General features: G+C 46.8%; 1 protein-coding gene across 1 annotated transcript in view; it reads right to left on the bottom strand.

Moving 5' to 3' along the window:
- Nucleotides 1-20,923, bottom strand: part of DICER1 (dicer 1, ribonuclease III) — an 83,908-nt gene that overhangs the window by 40,851 nt on the left and 22,134 nt on the right. The window contains exon 23 of the mRNA XM_077268657.1: nt 17,552-18,209. Within this exon, the coding sequence (XP_077124772.1) occupies nt 17,552-18,209 (658 nt within the window). The remainder of the gene's footprint in view (nt 1-17,551; nt 18,210-20,923) is intronic.

Genomic DNA, 20,923 nt, shown 5'->3' on the forward strand with positions numbered 1-20,923 from the left:
GCTCCGCATACCATGCCCTTCTTGGCCTGTCTGAAGCTACGAGGATTACGGGGATCCCTTTTGCCTTTATCTTTTTCACGACTCTCGGAATCAAGGGGAGAGGCGGAAAATATATACTTACCGATAATTGTATTTCTCGGAGCCCATGACGGCACCACGGAGAGAGGGGATCCACCCCGAGGGACAGGAAACCTACAGATAAAAAGGCGGTACCTCTCTCCTGCATCAGTTGTTTAACAGAGCACTAAAGAAACTTCAGATCAACAACATGAATAACTAAAAAATATTTATCATTACTTATGAAACTTAATGGAGACACCGCAAATTTTTTTTTTTTTTTTAAACATAACGTTATGTAAACTAAGTGTTTAAACCCACACGTGAAGGGAGGGAATGTACAGGTGCTGTTATGGGCTCAGAGAAATACAGTTATCGGTAAGTAAAGTATTTTTCTCTTTCCCCCATGACGGCACCATGGAGAGAATTGCAGAGATATGCAGATTAGATAGGGGGGACCACTGCTTCCAGAACCCTTTTCCCGAAGGTAAGGTCTGAAGAGGAGGCTAGGTCCAGCCGATAGTAGTTAAAGAAAGCAGAGGGGGAAGACCAAGTAGCGGCTCGACATATCTGTTCTATCGAGGCGCCGGCTCTTTCCGCCCAGGAAGTTGCCACTGCTCTTGCTGAATGCCTCCACCTGACTTCTAATCAAAGCCCTAAAAGGTCTGAAAGCAAACTTCGGGGACGCCTCGCAAATTGTTTGCTCTATACAAGAATCACAGAGTCTCTTTCCCCATGTCGCGGGTAGTTCCTCTGCACAGAGCGCACAAACCCTATGTTTAGACTTAGTGGTACACTTATTCCCCTATAAGGGAAGAGGAAAACAGGACACTAATTACAGAGTGGACTTTCACTGAGTTCACTTACCATCCCAGCAGAAATAAGGATACCGGGTTCGGGGGAGAAACCATTTCCAAAGATGGGTTTTCTTTTCCGCTGACGACCACGCTGGAGCCCTTACTGTGTTGAGAGCCCGAGTGGTTGCTGCCGCTGCGTCGATGGGAAGAATCCTTCCCTGTCCACTTCTGCTGCCGTTGTCGCTGCTTCTGCCCATGATGGAGAGACTGACCCTGCGAGGCCTGCTCTTCTGGAAGCTCCTGGTCGCTCATGCCGGTAGGGACGCCAAGCTCCATGTGAAGCCCTGTTCCAGGCGTTACCGCTGTTTAAATCTCTGTTCCAGGACCTCCCACAGCTTCCGTTTCATGAGGGAGCGCTGCGTGCCCGGCCACAGCGTTCCCAGTAATGCACTGCAGCGCCCGTTCGCATTATAAGGCCGCGATTCTCACGCGTGCGCACTGCTGCTCCAGAGTCCCGGACGCCGCACGCAATGAAGCAGACTGGGACACCAGGGAGAGGTGGTCTTCCTCCATTTCTTCTGCCACCTCCCCCCACACACCCTCAAGGTTTGCTGACCCCGGAGGTGGCACTTCAGGCCTGGATCGTACTCTGCTGTCCATGTCGACTGTAGGTTCCTCAGGGACAGGAAACCAACTGATGCAGGAGAGAGGTACCGCCTTTTTATCTGTAGGTTTCCTGTCCCTAGGGGTGGATCCCCTCTCTCCATAATGCAGTCATGGGGGAAAGAGAAGAGATAAGGCAGCTGGAATTGGGACCACGGGGTCACTAGGGCATCGCAATCGATGGCTAGTGGATCCCAGGACCTGGCTACAAACCGAGGAACCTTGTGGTTCATCCGAGACGCCATCAGGTCGACGTCCAGCCTGCCCCACCTCTGGCATATCTGGTTAAAGACAGCGGGGTTGAGAGACCATTTGCCCGATGCGAGACCCTGACGACTGAGAAAATCAGCTGCCCAATTTTCCACCCCCGGAATGTGTACGGCTGATATGGCGGAAATGTGATGCTCTGCCCATTGCAGAATCCTTGTTATCTCTGCCCTCACCTGTTTGCTGCGAGTGCTGCCTTGATGGTTTATGTAAGCCACGGCTGCGGCGTTGTCTGACTGTATGCGCACTGGCTGGCCTTCGGGGATGGATTGCCAGCGTCAAAGGGCAAGAAAAATTGCCCTGTGCTCCAGAAGATTGATGGGGAGAGCGGCTTCTTGGACGTTCTAGCGACACTGTGCTGAGTGATCAAGGAAGACCGCTTCCCCAACCGAGGAGACTGGCGTCGGTGGTGTTGACCTGCCACTGGAGATGGAGGAAGGACCTCCTACACAGAACTGAGGCGGATAGCATCCACCAGGTCAGGGATTGCCTCACCTTGAGGGGCAGAAGCACGGGCCAGTCCAGGGAGATGAGAAGAGAGGACGGGTATGGAACTGGACAAAAGGCACAGCTTTCCCAGAACTCTCATGCAGGACCGCAGGGGAAAAGGAGCTTTAGAGTGCAGATTCCCTGGCAGAGGGATGAAAACTTCTCCTTTGGAAGGAAGACACGGGCTTGGGCCGTGTCGAACCTCATACCCAGAAACACCAGGTGGTTAGCTGGGGTCAGGAAGGACTTCTCTCTGTTGACAATCCAGCCGAGATGGACCAGAGTTTCCAGAGTGATCTGAAGACTCTGGTTGCAGTCTTGGCGGGACAGCCCCTTGGTGAGAAGATTATCCAAGTAAGGAATTATGAGAATCCCCTTGGAGCGAAGGATTGCCATGACCGCTGCCATGACCTTCGTGAATACTCTGGTGACAGAGGCCAGGCCGAAGGGAAGAGTCGTGAACTGATGGTGGTCCTATCGCAAACCGTAGGAATCTCTGATGCTGAACACAAACAGTAATGTGAAGATAAGCATCCTGAATGTCTACAGAGCAAAGAAATTCTCCTGGTTTCATGGAGGCGATAGCCGAACGTAGGGACTCCCATTCTGAAATGATGGATCTGAGCGTGACTGTTTAGTCGCTTGAGATCCAAAATTGGACGGAGTGCTCAATTTTTTCGGAGTCCCGAAGAAAGATGGGAGTAGAACCCTGAAAACCATTTGTTCTGGGGAACGGGTACGATTACTCCTGTGCATGGTAGGGAAGAGACAGCCTGAGGAATCTCTGGGCCCTGAGACGGGAGTCTTGGCGGGTGAGACAGGGAATAACGTCTTATTGAGGGGGGGTTTGGGGTGTCGACTTTGTAACAGGACGTAACTACAGTGCCCTGCGAAAGTATTCAGCTCCCTGGAACTTATCAGCCTTTTCCCACATATCATGCTTCAAACATAAAGATCCCAAATGTAAATTTTTGGTGAAGGATCAACAACAAGTGGAACACAATGGTGAAGTTGAACGAAATGTATTGGTTATTTTACATTTTTTGTGGAAATTCAAAAACTGAAAAGTGGGGCGTGCAATATTATTCGGCCCCTTTACTTTCAGTGCAGCAAAACTCACTCCAGAAGTTCATTGTGGATCTCTGAATCATCCAATGTTGCTCTAAATGCCTAATGATAAATATAATCCACCTGTGTGTAATCAAGTCTCCGTATAAATGCACCTGCTCTGTGATAGTCTCAGGGTTCTGTTTGAAGCACAGAGAGCATCTTGAAGACCAAGGAACACAACAGGCCGGTCCATGATACTGTTGTGGAGAAGTTTAAAGCCGGATTTGGATAAAACATGATTTCTAAAACTTTAAACATCCCAAGGAGCACTGTGCAAGCGATCATATCGAGAAGGAAGGAGTATCATACCACTGCAAATCTATCAAGACCCGGCCGTTCCTCTAAACTTTCATCTCAAACAAGGAGAAGACTGATCAGAGATGCAGCCAAGAGGCCCATGATCACTCTGGATGAACTACAAAGATCTACAGCTGAGGTGGGACAGCTTGTCCGTAGGACAACAATCAGTCGTAGACTGCACAAATCTGGCCATTATAGAAAAGTGGCAAGATGAAAGCCATTTCTCAAAGATATCCATAAAAAGTGTTGTTTAAAGATTGCAACAAGTCACCTGGGAGACAGACCAAACATGTGGAAGAAGGTGCTCTGGTCAGATGAATCCAAAATCGAACTCTTTGGCAACAATGACAAATGATATGTTTGGCGCAAAGGCAACACAGCTCATCACCCTGAACACACCATCCCCACTGTGGGGCAGCATCATGGTTTGGACCTGCTTTTCTTCAGCAGGGACAGGGAAGGTGGTTAAAATTGATGGGAAGATGGATGGAGCCAAGTACAGGACCATTCTTGAAGAAAACCTGTTGGAGTCTGCAAAAGACCTGAGACTGGGACAGAGATTTGTCTTCCAACAAGACAGTGATCCCAAACAAAGCAAAATCTACACTGGAATGGTTCACTAATAAACGTATCCAGGTGTTAGAATGGCCAAGTCAAAGTCCAGACCTCAATTCAATCGAGAATCTGTGGAAAGAGCTGAAAACTGCTGTTCACAAACAATCTTCATCAAACCTCACTGAGCTCGAGATGTTTGCCAAGGAAGAATGGGCAAGAATTTTAGTCTCTCGATATACAAAAGTGATAGAAACATACCCCAGGAGACTTGCTGCTATAATCGCAGCAAAAGGTGGTGCAAAAAAGTATTAAGTTAAAGGGGCCGAATAATATTGCACGCCCCACTTTTCAGTTATTTTAATTTCCACAAAAATTTAAAATAACCAATACATTTCGTTCAACTTCACAATTTTGTTCCACTTGTTGATTCTTCACCAAAAATTTACATTTGGCATCTTTATGTTAGAAGCATGATATGTGGGAAAAGGTTGAAAAGTTCCAGGGAGCCGAATACTTTCCCGAGGCACTGTATCTCTCTGACCTAGGCATCGTCGACCACCGACAACGATGCGTCCCGGAAGAGAAGAAGCCGGCCTCCCACCCTGGAGTGATTCCCAGGTGGGGGTGACCCGTCACACTGAGGAAAATCTGTTGGCGCGGAACCCTAAAGACTTAGAGGAGCAACCCCTTAGACGCTGGTGAGGGGCAGGTTTGAAAGACTGCTTCTTCCTTTCCCCTTGGGTGGAAAAGCGGTCTTGCTGGGCGTAAGCTCCTGAAGCAGAAAAGGTCAGAAAGGAACGAAATTGAAGTGACCTCTTATTATTATTATAAACAGGAAAGATATATATCTTGGTACCGTGTTAGCCAGTAGATAGAAAAATGTTTAGAATTGAGAGTCCTCAGTGGTTGATACCTTTTAATGGCTAACTAAAAAGATGGTAACAAATTGCAAGCTTTTGAGACTACACAGGTCTCTTCATCAGGCATAGACTAATACAAATTCTGAAGAATCACATATTTAAGCACAACATAGCACAGAAAAAAAAAAAAAAAACATGGATAAGACAGGTGGCATGAAGCAGAATTACCATGAGTGATAAACAGTTATGTCCATAAATGTTGGGCCAGTTCTTAGATAAGGAATGTTTTATTGTCCTCTGATTGGGGTCTCAGTTGTGATGACCCCTCATAGTCTGAGGGGCAAGTTCCTTAGTTGATGTAAAAAGACATAAATCCATGCGACACATTCATTCCACCACTAAGACAGTCAAAGGTCGTCATCAGTTTATGTTCCCAGACTCTTCTGTCTCTCTGAGTTTTGAAGTTACCTTTCAACACAAGTAATTTCATGTCCCTAATGCTATGATTTGGGAGACAAAAATGTATTGCCACAGGTAGATCCATTCTTTTTTCTCTTATTGTATGGCGTTGAGAATTCATTCTTTTTTTTTTTTAAATTCGTTTATTAGAACACTTAATTCACATGAACATACACAGTGTACTTATTTCAACGTCAGTGTAGGTACATCACAAAGATAGATTCATCCACAGAATACTTTATACACCGATCGGGTCATGCAATTTTGAAATATAATAGTATGTCACATATACTGAAAATCCTAAACTCAACCTATCTTACTGCCTAAACAAAACAAAACTGTCTCCACTACCGTAGCATAGCAGTTTCAATGCCCAGCGTGACTCACTCTATGTCTCAAGTCTTTATTGTACAGAAACTAGGCCCTCAGCTGCGTGACGACATAGTAAGGTATGACGAGTTCCACGAGTCCCAAATTTTATTAAATTTATCCAAGCAGCCTCTATTTTGGTATAAGGTGCGTTCATATGGCACAATTAAATTTACCAACTCCATCCAGGCCCTAAGAGACGGATGTGAGGTACCCATCCAACGTAAGGCAATCAATTTTCTTGCCAGAAAAAGTGTCTCTCTCAGAAAGATTTGAGCATGGTGGCCCCAGATCTCCTCCTCCAATATCCCAAATAAACACACTGATGGGGTTAGGGGAACAGGAATATGTACAAGGGAAGTCAACAACGCGGTTACCTCTTTCCAATAAGACATAATAATTGGACATTCCCATATCATGTGTATGAAATCCGCCTCCTCCATGTGACATCTAGTGCATTCTGAAGACCGGGACCACCCAATTTTAAATAGTCGCAGTGGGGTTAGATATGATTGATGCAAAATATATAACTGAATCATTTTATTGTTGGCCGAGGGCGACACCCTGGTTGGAGATTCAAGGGCCACCTCCCAGTCCTCACCCTGCAGGTCGGGTATCAGGACCCTCCACTTGTCCCTTATCGGCAACAAGGCAGCATCCGCACCCACTGATAACATATAAGTATACAATACGGAGATAAGACCCCGGGGCCCCTGTGACTTGAATATTCCTATCAGTGGGAAGGAGGACATTACTCGTGCCATTTCAACGTTACGAAAATGTGATTGAATCGCAGATCTGAGTTGAAGATATCGAAAGAACTGAGGTCTCGGTATATCATATTTATGCTGTATTTGTTCAAAGGACATTAGGGTTCCCTGTTCATAGAGGTCATTAAGCGATGAGACACCATGCAGTGTCCAGAATTGAGCAGAGGGGTGGTTCAACAAGCCCGGAAAATATTCATTATCCCATAATGGAAGTTCAGCTACTATACCATCAAAATGAATTGCCTTCTTCACTTGACGCCAAATCAATCTTGCCAGGCGAAGCAATGGTAGTAAACTAGAGGCAGAGGGTTTGTCCACCTCCAAAAAACCCAACGGGCATTTGATTTTGGCAGCCTGAATCAAATGGTGTTCTGAGTTCGGTAAATCTCCCCCCGGCATCCATTTCCCCAAAGCTCTAAGTTGTCCAGCTAGGTAGTATAAGAAGAAGTCTGGCAACGCTGCCCCTCCCATCTGTTTAGATCTATATAAGGTGGACAATTTAAGTTTAGGTCTAGCCCTTCCCCAAATAAAAGATGTAGTTAATGAGTTTAGATTGGCAAAAAAGGATTTAGGGACCGGTACTGCGCTATGTTGGAGAGAATAGTTGAGTTTCGGGAGAAGTATCATTTTTATCAAGTTTATACGGCCCGAGACAGATAAAGGTAGTTTACTCCAAATTGCAAATTTATGTTTAACTAGCTCTAGCAATGGGAGAACATTAAACTGTAGATCAAGTCTACTACATCTTGGTATAATTATTCCTAGGTATTTGAAGCTAGTGACAACCGGCAGTGGGGATAAAGTGTTGAGATGTGTCATCGAGCCATGAGAAAGAGGCATCAAGGCAGATTTGTCCCAATTTATATACAATCCCGAACGTCTACCGAACCCCTCTATAGTAGTAATCACATGTGGCAAGGTCTCCTCCACCTCATCAAGAAACACCACCATATCATCTGCATATAGACCGATAGTGTCCGTGCGATCTGCTATTGTAATACCCCTAATAAGTGGGGAGGACCTCATACGAATCGCTAACGCCTCTATCGCTAGGGCAAATAATGCCGGAGACAGAGGACATCCCTGGCGAGTTCCCCTCTTTAAGGAGAACGAATCAGAAATAGAATTGTTAATAATTATCCGAGCTCTTGGTTTCAAATATAATGCTGCAATCCATTTTTGGAACTTGGGACCAAATTGGAATCGTTGTAAACACGCAGATAGGAAGGGCCATTCAAGGGAGTCAAATGCCTTAGCCGCGTCCAGCGAGGCCATGGCCCATTTATTCTCAGGTACTAACGTACTATATTGAGCTATTGATTGAACCCTCCTAATATTAATAGAGGTACTCTTGCCCGGCATGAAACCCGTCTGGTCCGGATGTATTATATCCAATATTACCGCATTTAACCTAGTGGCTAGAATTTTAGTAAAAATCTTATAGTCTACATTGACCAGCGAGATGGGGCGGTAAGATCCACAGTCCAGGGGGTCCTTCCCTTCCTTTTTTAAGACTATGATATTTGCTTCATAATAAGAATCCGGCAAGGAACCACCCTCCCAAATCCCCTGAAATACTTTCAAGAGAATTGGTGTCAAAGCGTCTCTATATTTTCTGTATACTTCTATGGGGAAACCATCTGGGCCCGGTGCCTTGCCAGAAGCCATGTCTGTTATGGCCCTGTTTACCTCATCGAGAGTAAAATCTGCATCTAAAAAGGCTTGCTGTGCAGCATCCAACATAGGGAATACTAGATCCGACAGGTAGTCTAGGCATTCCAAAATATCAGAATCTCCTTTGGAGCTATATAGACTTTTATAGTAATCACAAAAGCATTGGAGTATGTCGTCTGTCGAGGTCACTACAGAGTCATCTGATTTCCGGATTCTGAGTATAGTGTTGGATGTGTTGTGTTGACGTACCATATATGCTAGGAGTTTACTGGACTGGTTTCCCAGTTCAAAGTAAGTCTGTTTAGTAAAAAACAATTTACGTTTGGATTTGGTGTCGGTATATTGACTATGGAGTCTGTGCAGGTGTAACCACTCCGTCTTATTCTCATTTGTCTGATTAGCTATATAAGCCGCCTCTGAATCTTTCAATCGTCTATCCATGTCATCATCTTCCTTTGAAGTCAGGCGCTTAATATATGAGATGGTAGAAGACAAGCATCCTCTCAAATATGCTTTGAGGGCATCCCATAGAATATTAATATTTTGCGGCATAGGGTGGGATGTAATGAAACAGTCCAGCTGGTCAACAGTCCGGTCGTCTGGGCCTATCAACTTCATCCAGAATGGGTTCACCTTCCAATTTATACTGTTCCTCGCCCGACTCAGCCTAAGTTTAAGAATCACAGGACTATGGTCTGAGATACTTCTACTCCCATGACGCACCTCCTCCACCCGTACCGCCAAGCCACCAGAGCCAAATATATAGTCTAGGCGAGATAGAGTGCGTCTGACAGATGAATGACATGTATACTCCTTTACATCGGGATGGCGCATTCTCCAGAGATCTAACCAACCAGTGCCTTCCATGAGTATTGACAATCGGGATGGTGAAGGGTGCACATCCATGATATTTCCATCAAACCGAAGTCTATCCATACATTCATCCATTAGCATATTGAAATCTCCCATACACAGGACATGCGCATCTGGATAATTTAAAGCAAAATCAACCGCTTTCTTAATAATCGACATCTTAGCAGGGGGAGGGTTATATATACACATTATCGCATAGTCCTCTGAATTCACATTCGCGTGCACAAACACAAAACGACCTTCCGGATCTCTCCGAACTTCTCTGACCTCCCATCTGATATCTTTATGAATTAACAAAGATACTCCTCTAGAATAACTAGTATGGAATGCATGTACAGACCATTGTACCCAGGGTTTTTGTACATAACGGGCCGAGTCCCTAGTTAGATGTGTTTCAACCAAAGCTATTATATGAGGGTGGTAACGTCGTATCTGAGAAAACACTTTGACCCTCTTACGAGGCGACCCAAGGCCCCTCACATTCCATGTCATACATGTGATGTCAGACGCCATAACTTATCAGTCTAGAATGCATAGCGTCACGTCGAGCTTCTGCTACACCTGTAGTGGAGAAAAACATGGCAGTAATTTCTAAGTAGCTAACAGTAAACAAAATCAAAACATTGAAAAGCAAAAAGTACTTTGTAAAGGAGCAAAAATTCGCGCTCCAGATAGCCCAGTCCAAAAAAGGGGATACCATCTCTGAACACAGAGTTCAGTAAAGTTGTTTCCCAGGACGCTGGCAGAGGAGCTCCCCACACCGTCAAGGAAAATCCGGCAAAAAGGTTCCAAATTCTAGACAAACGAAGACAGCGGTCCTCTTAGGATTTCTCTCCACTCCCGCCTGCCCCCAAACACGACCGCATCCACTCCTCAGCCTCAGCCGGATTTGCAAAAAAGGAAGAAGAGCCTTGGTATACCACTCTGAGCCTGGCAGGGTATAACATTGAGTATAAGATGTTTTTCTCTCTAAGCCGTTTTTTAATTTCCATAAATTGAGATCGTTGTTTTTGCAACTCCATGGAAAAATCTGGAAACACAGAGATAGTAGCATTGTTATATTTGATGGGACTCTTTTGTCTAGCCAAGCGAAGGATCATATCTCTGTCTTTACAATTGAGCAGGCGTGCTAAAAAAGGTCTCGGAGGAGCGCCAGGAATGGGAGGCTTTGTTGGCACTCTATGGGCCCTCTCCACGGAAAAGGTGGTGGAGAAACCACCTCCCAAGGTATCCTTCAGCCATTCCTCTAGAAATGTTTCTGGGTGCTGACCCTCCGACCGCTCCGGCAAACCAATTATACGGATATTATTCCGTCTCAGTCTGTTTTCCAGATCGTCCGCTTTCTGTTTCCATGCATTTATAGAGCCAGCCACCTTTGTCAATTTAGCCTCCATAGGTCCATAATTATCTTCTAAGCGAGATACACGTGATTCAACCTCAGTAATACGACCTCCCATGGTCTGCATGTCTTGTCTGAGGCGCCCCACTTCAGAGTGCACTTCCTCTATCTTTCCCGATAATGATGTCCTGGTCAATGATATAGCTTGCATCAATTGCTCAGATGCCTGCTTCAATGTCAATTCTTCCTGATCTCCATCTTCCTCACCATCAGAGGCTTGGTTTTTTAATTGGTTTTCAGATCTGCTCACAGGTGAAGGAGAGTTCTTTTTTGAACGTATACTATCAGGTGGATCCGTTCGTGCAAACTTTTTAAGCTTTTCAGCTGTGCCCGAGTTTTTATAGCGACTCATATTGGATGATATGAATTAAAATATCGCTGCAGCTGATTATGGTTTGGTTAACAAGCCACTAAGTCACAATGCACACACAGCCTGTAGGGTCCTCCCTGTGCAACCTCGCAAAAGTAGCAGTATAGTGCAGGGCTCACCACTATGGATACAAATGAGGGGAGAGTTCCAGGAGCAGCCCCCACCACAAATAAGGCTCAGTTTCTTATAATATCTGTAGGCTCTGTCTCCCAATAACTGCAGAGTGCAGGTTATAGGTTCTGTTATCTGAGAGTCACAGAGGACGTATAGTCTCCACCCGGGCAGCCGTGCAGGGGAGAGGATCTAAAGTTATGGGCGATGCTGGAGCCGGTCGGCTCTATATAATATGGTGCAACAGTAACGAGAGGGGTGCAGGGTCCGTCTTCCAGGACTCACACCGCACAGTCCTCTCAAGTACCTCCGGTAGTTGTGGCCGGCACCTCCCGAGTCTCCTGGCACACTTCGCGCCTTCCAACTCCAGTGCACGCTGCAGGGAAGATGGCCGCCGCCTCCTGCCTTCTCTGTTCTCCGTCCGCGCGCCTCAGGGATTCCGCCCGACCGAAGCCGCACCTCGCGCCCTCTCAGAAGCCGGGGACCCCCAGGCACCCAGAGGATTCCAGCGGTGTTCACCGGATCCCTCCCGGGTGAGTATTTAAAGCAGGATTCTGCAGGATTACGGGAGCTCCAGCCTGACACGTCTGTTCAGCTCCACTACATCGCCACGCCCCTGAGAATTCATTCTTGTTCTAAGCTTTTGCCCTGTCTCCCCCACATACAGACCCCCAGTTGGACATTTAGTACAAATAATTAGGTACACCACATTAGACGTGATGCAGCTGAAAGTACCTGGTATCTTGTAGTCCTGATGTGAATTGGGGATCTTTATCTTGTCCGTGGTCATTATAAAAGGACAGGTTTTACATTTTTTTCTGATTGCAGGGAAAGGTACCTGCAGCTGTTGGAGAGGACAGGGAGCTCTCGACAATGATGCTTCTTAGATTTGGGGGCTGTCTAAAACACAGTAGTGGGGGGTCTGGAAAAATGGATTGTAATTGGGCATCTTTTTGTAGTAAAGGTTGTAATTTCCGTGCAGCTCCCCTTAGCACCTCCAGATTTGGATTGTAGGTTAACTACTAGAGGTACCCGGTTATTTTCTTCTTTAGCTTTGTAATGTAACAGGTGATTCCTTGATATTCTGGTGGCTCTTGTAATCTGGTTTTCAACTGTTCTTGGATGGTAGCCCTGATTCGAAAAGGTCTTTGAGGGGATCAAGGTGTTCAACCCTATCCATTGGGTTGGAACATATACGATTGTATCTGATGGCTTGCCTGTAGACAATGGAGTTTTTTATGTGTTTTGGATGGAAACTGTCCCATTTAAGGTATGTTGGACGGTCGATTGGCTTCTGATACAGGGATGTCTCTTTTATTGTTCTGCAGCTTAATGATGGTGAAATTGATTAAACTGTTCATGGAACATCTTTAGCTGTGGTTCAGACTCCGTCCAGATGATTAAAATGTCATCAATGTAGCGGTAGTACGCCAGAGGCCTGATGGGACATGAGGACAAAAAGTCGCTTTCAAGCTTGGCCATGAAAAGATTTGCATACTGTGGGGCCATTTTACTTCCCATTGTCATCCCTTTGACTGTCTTAGTGGTGGAATGAATGTGTCGCATGGATTTATGTCTTTTTACATCAACTAAGGAACTTGCCCCTCAGACTATGAGGGGTCATCACAACAGAGACCCCAATCAGAGGACAAAAAAACATTCCTTATCTAAGAACTGGCCCAACATTTATGGACATAACTGTTTATCACTCATGGTAATTCTGCTTCATGCCACCTGTCTTATCCATGTTTTTTTTTTTTTCTGTGCTATGTTGTGCTTAAATATGTGATTCTTCAGAATTTGTATTAGTCTATGCCTGATGAAGAGACCTGTGTAGTCTCGAAAGCTTGCAATTTGTTACCATCTTTTTAGTTTGCCATTAAAAAGGTATCAACCACTGAGGACTCTCAATTCTAAACATTTTTCTATTATTATAAAGACATTTAGGCTTGGACTGGGGAAGCAAGGTGCTTTTTCCGCCGGTAGCATCGGAAATTATTTGATCCAGTTTGGACCCAAAAAGTCTAGGGCCTTGGAAGGCAAGGCCAGTAAGGGACTTTTTTGAAGTTGGATCTGCAATCCACGCTTTCAACCAGAGAATGCAGCAAATAGCAACGATATTGCTGGTAGCCCTGGTGGAACAACCGGCCGCATCCAAAGAAGCGGTCAAAAGATATTTGCTGGCATGGGCAATCTGGTCTGCCAAATCTGCCAAGACAGGCGAGAAACCAGCGGATCCACATTAGGGCATTCTGCCCAACTACCAAACAGGTCTGGGCTAAAGGGATACAGAATATCGAGCTGCTTCCTTCCTGGGAAGCACTTATCAGGGTGTTCCCAGTGTTTGGACATAATACATTCAAACTCCCTGTGATTAGAGAAATTCTGGGAGGGACGTTTTACCCGTTTGAAGGAGACGAGTTGTTCCTGAGCAGGTGCCTTGTCCTCCTTTAGGTTCAGCATTTGGGTAATTGCCAGGATAAGGCTATTGACCATATCTTGCATCTTTGAGGTCTGGTCCGTATCAGAATCAGACTGGGAATCCACATCCGACCCAAAAGCCACCTCAGAGGAGGGGGCATGGAGGGGAGGTATGCATCCAGGATGTAGAGGGACCCAGAGAATTGGAGGAAGAAACGGAAAGAGGCCGCTTCCTTTGTCTTGGGCCCGATTGGTCCCTTTGAAGGTCGCGGTCTGGTGCGTGCATTGGACAAATGTGGGAGTCGTTCCAGGACCTGGACCAGGGACTGTGAAACTTTTTGTCAGGTCTAGACCGACTGTGCCACGGCAACAGCCCACTCTGGAGGAAAGGGTGTGCCCTCATCACAGGCGTTAGAGGGCTCCTGTGGGGCAGACATAGCGGAAGGGCTGCAGGACAGGCAGAAAGGGGAAGACTGGTCTGAAGACCACTTTCTTTTGCAAAGGGCACAGGCGTAGTGAATCACAGTGGGCTTAGAGGCGCAAGAAGAAGCATCTCTAGGGTTGGGCATAAGCCAAGCCTTGGGGGTACTGCTGTGGAGGAGCCAGACGAAAAAAGAACAGAGCCTACCCGATGCCAGCGACGACCAGAAATGTGGGAGCTGTGTCCCCCTTTGCGGCGCGTCCCCTCATGTGCAGAGCGCCAGCAGGTCTGCAGCACGTGCAGCGGTATGCAGAGTCTCCTCGGCTTGTCCCACAGCACTGCTAATTGCTGGCAGGCAAAAAAGAAATAAAGTGTCCTATTAGCTGACACGCTGGGGGCGTGAACAGCCAGGACAATCTGGTGGACGACGATAACGAAGATCCCCCTCCGATTGGATGACACGCCAGGGGCGTGAACAGCCAGGAAGGAGAAGCTCCGTGACAGGTGCAGAAAAATGGCCGGGGCATGCTCAAATTGAGATCTCGGCAATGAGCTCTCATCCCGAAATCTGCCGCACCAGCCCGAGAAGGGAGTGTGATCATCGCCCTGCAGCGTAGGACCGCCGCAGATTCGCCCGACTCCTGCTGCCACCACACTACTTTTAAGTATATCCCAACTGTAAGACACACCTATTTTCCCCAAGAAATTCTTAGGAAAAAAGTGTGTCATAGTCCGAAAAATACGGTATATACTGCGTTTCCTTTTTTGACTAGTGTCGGCCTCCTAGCGACAGCAGCATACACCCCATGGTTACCTGTGTCTCCCAATGAAGCGATAAAGAAAAAAAATAATATTCAGATTAACCAGGAGAATCTTAGTGCTGGGTCGTTTTTAAGTACACAATGAACGATATTAACCCCTTAACGACCGCCGATACGCCTTTTAACGGCGGCCGCTAAGGGTACTTAAACCACAGCGCCGTTAATTAACGGCGCTGTGGAAAAAGTGAATAGCGCCCCCCAGAGTCGGATTTTCTCTGGGGTCTCGGTTGCCGAGGGTAGCCGAGACCCCAGAGAACATGATTCGGGGGGTTTTTACCGACCCCCGAGTTGCGATCGCCGGTAATTAACCGTTTACCAGCGGTCGCAACAAAAAAAAAAAAAAAAAAGCGATTTGCCATTTAATTTCTCTGTCCTCCGATGTGATCGCACATCGGAGGACAGAGAAATAGTGTCCCCGATGGCCCCCAATAGCCCCCCAATACTCACCTATCTCCCCGGTGCTCCTCGTGGCTCCCGATGGGCGCCGCCATCTTTTTTCCGGGAAAAAATGGCGGGCGCATGCGCAGTGCGCCCGCTGCCCGGCACCCGGAAGATCTTGGGATTAGGGTTAGGGTTTGGATTAGGGTTGGTATTAGGGTTACGGTTGGGATTAGGGTTACGTTTGGGATTAGGGTTGGGATTAGGGTTAGGGTTGGGATTAGGGTTAAGGTTAGGGTTGGGATTAGGGTTAGGGGTGTATTGGGATTAGGGTTAGGTTTGAGGTTAGGGTTGAGATTAGGGTTAGGGGTGTGTTGGATTTAGGGTTTTGATTAGGGTTATGGTTAGAGTTGAGATTAGGGCTGTTTTGGGGTTAAGGTTGTGATTATCGTTAGGGTTGTGATTAGGATTATGGATCGGGTTGAGATTAGGGTTAGGGGTGTGTTGGAGTTAGGGTTGGAGTTAGAATTGGGGGGTTTCCACTGTTTAGGTACATCAGGGGGTCTCCAAACACGACAGACAATTTTGCGCTAAAAAAGTCAAATGGTGCTCCCTCCCTTCTGAGCTCTGCCGTGCGCCCAAACAGTGGTTTACCCCCACATATGGGGCATCAGCGTACTCGGGATAAATTGGACAACAACTTTTGGGGTCCAATTTCTCCTGTTACCCTTGTGAAAATAAAAACTTGGGGGCTAAAAATCTTTTTTGTGGGAAAAAAAATATTTTTTTATTTTCACTACTCTGCATTATAAACTTCTGTGAAGCACTTGAGCATTCAAAGTTCTCACCACATATCTAGATAAGTTCCTTAGGGGGTCTAGTTTCCAAAATTTGGTCACTTGTGGGGGGGTTCTACTGTTTAGGTACATCAGGGGCTCTGCAAACGCAACATAACACCCACAGACAATTCTATCAAAGTCTGAATTCCAAAATGGCGCTCCTTCTCTTCCGAGCTCTGCCGTGTGCCCAAACAGTGGTTTACCCCCACATATGGGGTACCAGCATACTCAGGACAAATTGGAGAACAACTTTTGGGGTCCAATTTCTCTTGTTACCCTTGTGAAAATAAAAATTTGGGGGCTAAAAAATCTTTTTTGTGGGAAAAAAATATATTTTTTATTTTCACTACTCTGCATTATAAACTTCTGTGAAGCACTTGGGCATTCAAAGTTCTCACCACATATCTAGATAAGTTCCTTGGGGGGTCTATTTTCCAAAATGGGGTCACTTGTTGGGGGTTTCTACTGTTTAGGTACATTAGGGGTCTGCAAACGCAACATAACGCCAGCAGACAATTCTATCAAAGTCTGCATTCCAAAACGGCGCTCCTTCCCTTCCGAGCTCAGCCATGCGCCCAAACAGTGGTTTACCCCCACATATGGGGTATCGGCGTACTCAGGAGAAATTGCACAACAAAATTTGTGGTTAAATTTCTGTTTTTACACTTGTGAAAATTAAAAAAAATGGTTCTGAAGTAAAATGTTTGCAAAAAAAAGTTAAATGTTCATTTTTTTCTTCCACATTGTTTCAGTTCCTGTGAAGTACGTAAAGGGTTAATAAACTTCTTGAATGTGGTTTTGAGCAGCTTGAGGGGTGCAGTTTTTAGAATGGTGTCACACTTGGTTATTTTCTATCATGTAGACCCCTCAAAAGGACTTCTAAGGTGATGTGGTCCCTAAAAAAAACATGGTGTTGTAAAAATGAGAAATTGCTGGTCAACTTTTAACCCTTATAACTCCCTAACAAAAAAAAATTTTGTTTCCAAAATTGTGCTGATGTAAAGTGGACATGTGGGAAATGTTATTTATTAACTATTTTTCGTGATATATCTCTCTGATTTAAGGGCATAAAAATACAAAGTTTGAAAATTGCAAAATTTAAAAAATTTTCGCCATATTTCCGTTTTTTTCATAAATAATCGCAAGTAATATCGAAGAAATGTTACCACTAACTTGAAGTACAATATGTCACGAAAAAACAATCTCAGAATCAGCGGGATCCGATAAAGCGTTCCAGAGTTATAACCTCATAAAGTGACAGTGGTCAGAATTGTAAAAATTGGCTCGGTCATTAAGTACCAAATTGGCTCTGTCACTAAGGGGTTAAATAAAACCTAAAAAACGAAGTGGTGGAAAAGTGTCTTTCCACTTTTCTAATTTTATATAGACAACAGGACCTTCCTGAGGTCATAATTGATGTGTGCCTAAAAGCAGGTACAGGGGGACCTAAACCACCCCCACAACTACGGGATCTGCCTGTGAGAAACTTCAATCTACATTATTTGCAGAGTGGCATCGCTTTTGATATTTTGTGAGAATTGCACCAACCTTTTTGCTCCTCATATAGGACAGCCGGCCCTCGTGGGCGTCGGGGTAGGTGCAGTACAGGTAGGTGGTGATGCCGTGTTTCAGGAAGGAGTCGCCCAACATCTCCAGGCGCTCCAGGTTAAAGCCGTCGCTGGCGTTGGACAAGGTCAGGGCCTGCAGGATGAGACCAGGGTTCGGCCCCAGAGTCTTGGATGAGTGCCCTTTGGAAGTCCCGTGTTCGCACTTTGCAGCTTCTGCGCTGGCCGAGGGGCCGGGGCTCCCACCTGAGGTAGGTTTGGTATGGTCGCTCACAGTACATTCGCTGTTGGCCACGAGTTGCTTCTCGCTAGGTAAAGTCTCAAGGGTTAATGAGGTAGAGGATTGAACAGGTAGTTGCTTGCAGCAAGTCAATCGCTTCATTGGGCAAACGTCACCATTAGTGAGACCGTTACAGGAGATGCCATTGACGGCCCCCGAATCGGTCGGCTCCTGGTGGGTGCTGGGGGCACAGGATGCTGGACACTTCGTAGGCATTTGGTCACAGTTTTCTGCAGGGGCCTCCAGTTTGGCACCGAGCTCAGGAGTCGCAGCCAAAGCGTCGGTTGTCGAGGGGTTGAGGCTCGAGATGAACGTTTTGCTATCGATGGACCTTTTCCACCCAAAGTCTAAATTGGGATATCTGCAAAAGAAAACATTTGTTTATTTAGCGGCTGGACCTTGTCGTACCCTGAAACAGGTGCAGCTTGTAACAATGCATCAGCGAAGAACAGCCTCTAAATTAGAAGCAGCAGAATATAACTGCAGCATCAGAAATGGCGCCAAATTAACCACTTTATGACCTTGCGGCTTTCAGTTTCCGTTTTCCCCTCCCAATTTTCCAAGATTCATAATTTTTTAATTTTCCCATCCCCATAGTGGTTCGAGGGATTGTTTTTTGTGGGAGGAGTTTTAGTTTTGAACGTCACCATTGATTTTACCATACAGTGCACTGAAAAACAGGGAAAATAAATCCAAGTGTGATGAAATAGGGATTTTTGTGTACTCACTGTAAAATCCTTTTCTCCGAGCCAATCATTGGGGGACACAGACCATGGGTGTTATGCTGCTGCCACTAGGAGGACACTAAGTTGAAACAAAAAAGTTAGCTCCTCCTCTGCAGTATACACTTTCCAGCTGGCTCCCAGAGAACCAGTTAGGTGCAAAAGCAGTAGGAGATCATAAACTTCATATCAGATTAAAGAAAAACCAAGCACAAGCCAAAGGATTACCAGGGTGGGTGCTGTGTCCCCCAATGATTGGCTCGGAGAAAAGGATTTTACGGTGAGTACACAAAAATCCCTATTTCTCTTAAGCCTCATTGGGGGACAGACCATGGGACGTCCCAAAGCAGTCCCTGGGAGGGGAATCACATTACAGATCTAACCCCATGTACCAACTGACTAAAGTTGCGCTACCGACTCTTGCAGAATACATCTGCGATGGGCCGTTTGTGCAGAAGTCTGAGAGCGTAGGCTGTATGAAGTTACAGCCTTGCAGACCTGTTGTGCTGACGCCTGATGCCGAAAGGCACAAAAAAGAACGTCTACCGTCCGAGTAGAGTATGCCTTAATCCCACTGGGATAGGCTTGTCTGACGCAGTAGGACATCTGAAAAGCCAAGTGAGACCATTTGGTATCGTAGCCCTGAAATGGCTAAACGGTGCCTGAGACCCTCAGGAAGCACAGATAGGGCGTCCGACCTACTGAAGGGCGCCGTCTTCTAGATGCACCTTCGGAAAGCCATTACTATGTCCAGGGTGTGAAGGGTTCATTCCACCAGATGAACCGGAGCTGGACAAAGAGAGAAGGACAAAGTCCGTGTTAAGGTGGAAAGAGATAAAAAAAAAAAAAAAAAAAAAAAAAAACACCTTGGGAAAAACCGGAGACCGTAGATGATTCGATAACAGCCTTGTCTTGGGGGAAAATCAGGAAAGGAACTCAACTGAACAGAGTTGTAGCTCTGAAACCTGGTTGATGGACAGCGCAGCGAGAAGAACCAGACGACTTTACAGACATCCTGCAACGGTTCGAAAGGCGTCTGTTAAAGGGCACCCGGGATCATATCAGGTCTCAGGGCTCTAAATGCAAGCTATAGGGGGATACCACATGGGAGACCCCCTGAAAGAAAATGCTCACTTACAGAATAGAAGCAATTCCGCGCTGGAATAAAACAGATAAGGCCAAGTTCTGGAGAGCGAGAGAGAGAGAGAGAGAGAGCGCGAGCGAGAGAGAGAGAGCGCGAGCGAGAGAGCGCGTGAGAGAGAGCGAGAGAGAGAGCGAGAGAGACCAGGAGAGCGAGAGAGACCAGGAGAGAGAGAGAGAGCAGGAGAGAGAGAGAGCAGGAGAGAGAGAGAGCAGGAGAGAGAGAGCAGGAGAGAGAGAGCAGGAGAGAGAGAGCAGGAGAGAGAGAGCAGGAGAGAGAGAGCAGGAGAGAGAGAGCAGGAGAGAGAGAGCAGGAGAGAGAGAGCAGGAGAGAGAGAGCAGGAGAGAGAGAGCAGGAGAGAGAGAGCAGGAGAGAGAGAGCAGGAGAGAGAGAGCAGGAGAGAGAGAGCAGGAGAGAGAGAGCAGGAGAGAGAGAGCAGGAGAGAGAGAGCAGGAGAGAGAGAGCAGGAGAGAGAGAGCAGGAGAGAGAGAGCAGGAGAGAGAGAGCAGGAGAGAGAGAGCAGGAGAGAGAGAGCAGGAGAGAGAGAGCAGGAGAGAGAGAGCAGGAGAGAGAGAGCAGGAGAGAGAGAGCAGGAGAGAGAGAGCAGGAGAGAGAGAGCAGGAGAGAGAGAGCAGGGGAGAGAGAGCAGGGGAGAGAGAGCAGGGGAGAGAGAGCAGGGGAGAGAGAGCAGGGGAGAGAGAGCAGGAGAGAGAGCAGGAGAGAGAGCAGGAGAGAGAGAGCAGGAGAGAGAGAGCAGGAGAGCGAGAGCAGGAGAGCGAGAGCAGGAGAGCGAGAGCAGGAGAGCGAGGCAGCGCAAGAGAGGCGCCTGCTCTCGCGCTCTCTCTCCCCTCTCTCTCTCTCTCCGCGCTCTCTCTCCGCGCGAGAGGGCGAGAGAGAGCGAGAGAGGGCGAGAGAGAGAGCGAGAGAGAGAGCGAGAGAGAGAGCGCGAGAGCGAGAGCGCGAGCGAGAGAGCGAGCAAGCGCGAGAGAGAGCGCGAGAGAGGCGCGAGAGAGGCGCGAGAGCGAGAGCGCGAGAGAGCGAGCAAGCGCGAGAGAGCGCGAGAGAGCGCGCACCAAACCTGATTCCAGACCAGTCTGGAGAATTTCCCAAATTGGAGGGAACAGAGAAGACACATGAGGACGTCCTGACAAAAAACAGACGTTGGCAGAGCAGATTTGGATGATCCGGCAGTCGCCATAGGACATCGATGAC

Source organism: Ranitomeya variabilis, chromosome 1, assembly GCF_051348905.1.
Source record: "Ranitomeya variabilis isolate aRanVar5 chromosome 1, aRanVar5.hap1, whole genome shotgun sequence".
Classification (NCBI taxonomy): domain Eukaryota; kingdom Metazoa; phylum Chordata; class Amphibia; order Anura; family Dendrobatidae; genus Ranitomeya; species Ranitomeya variabilis.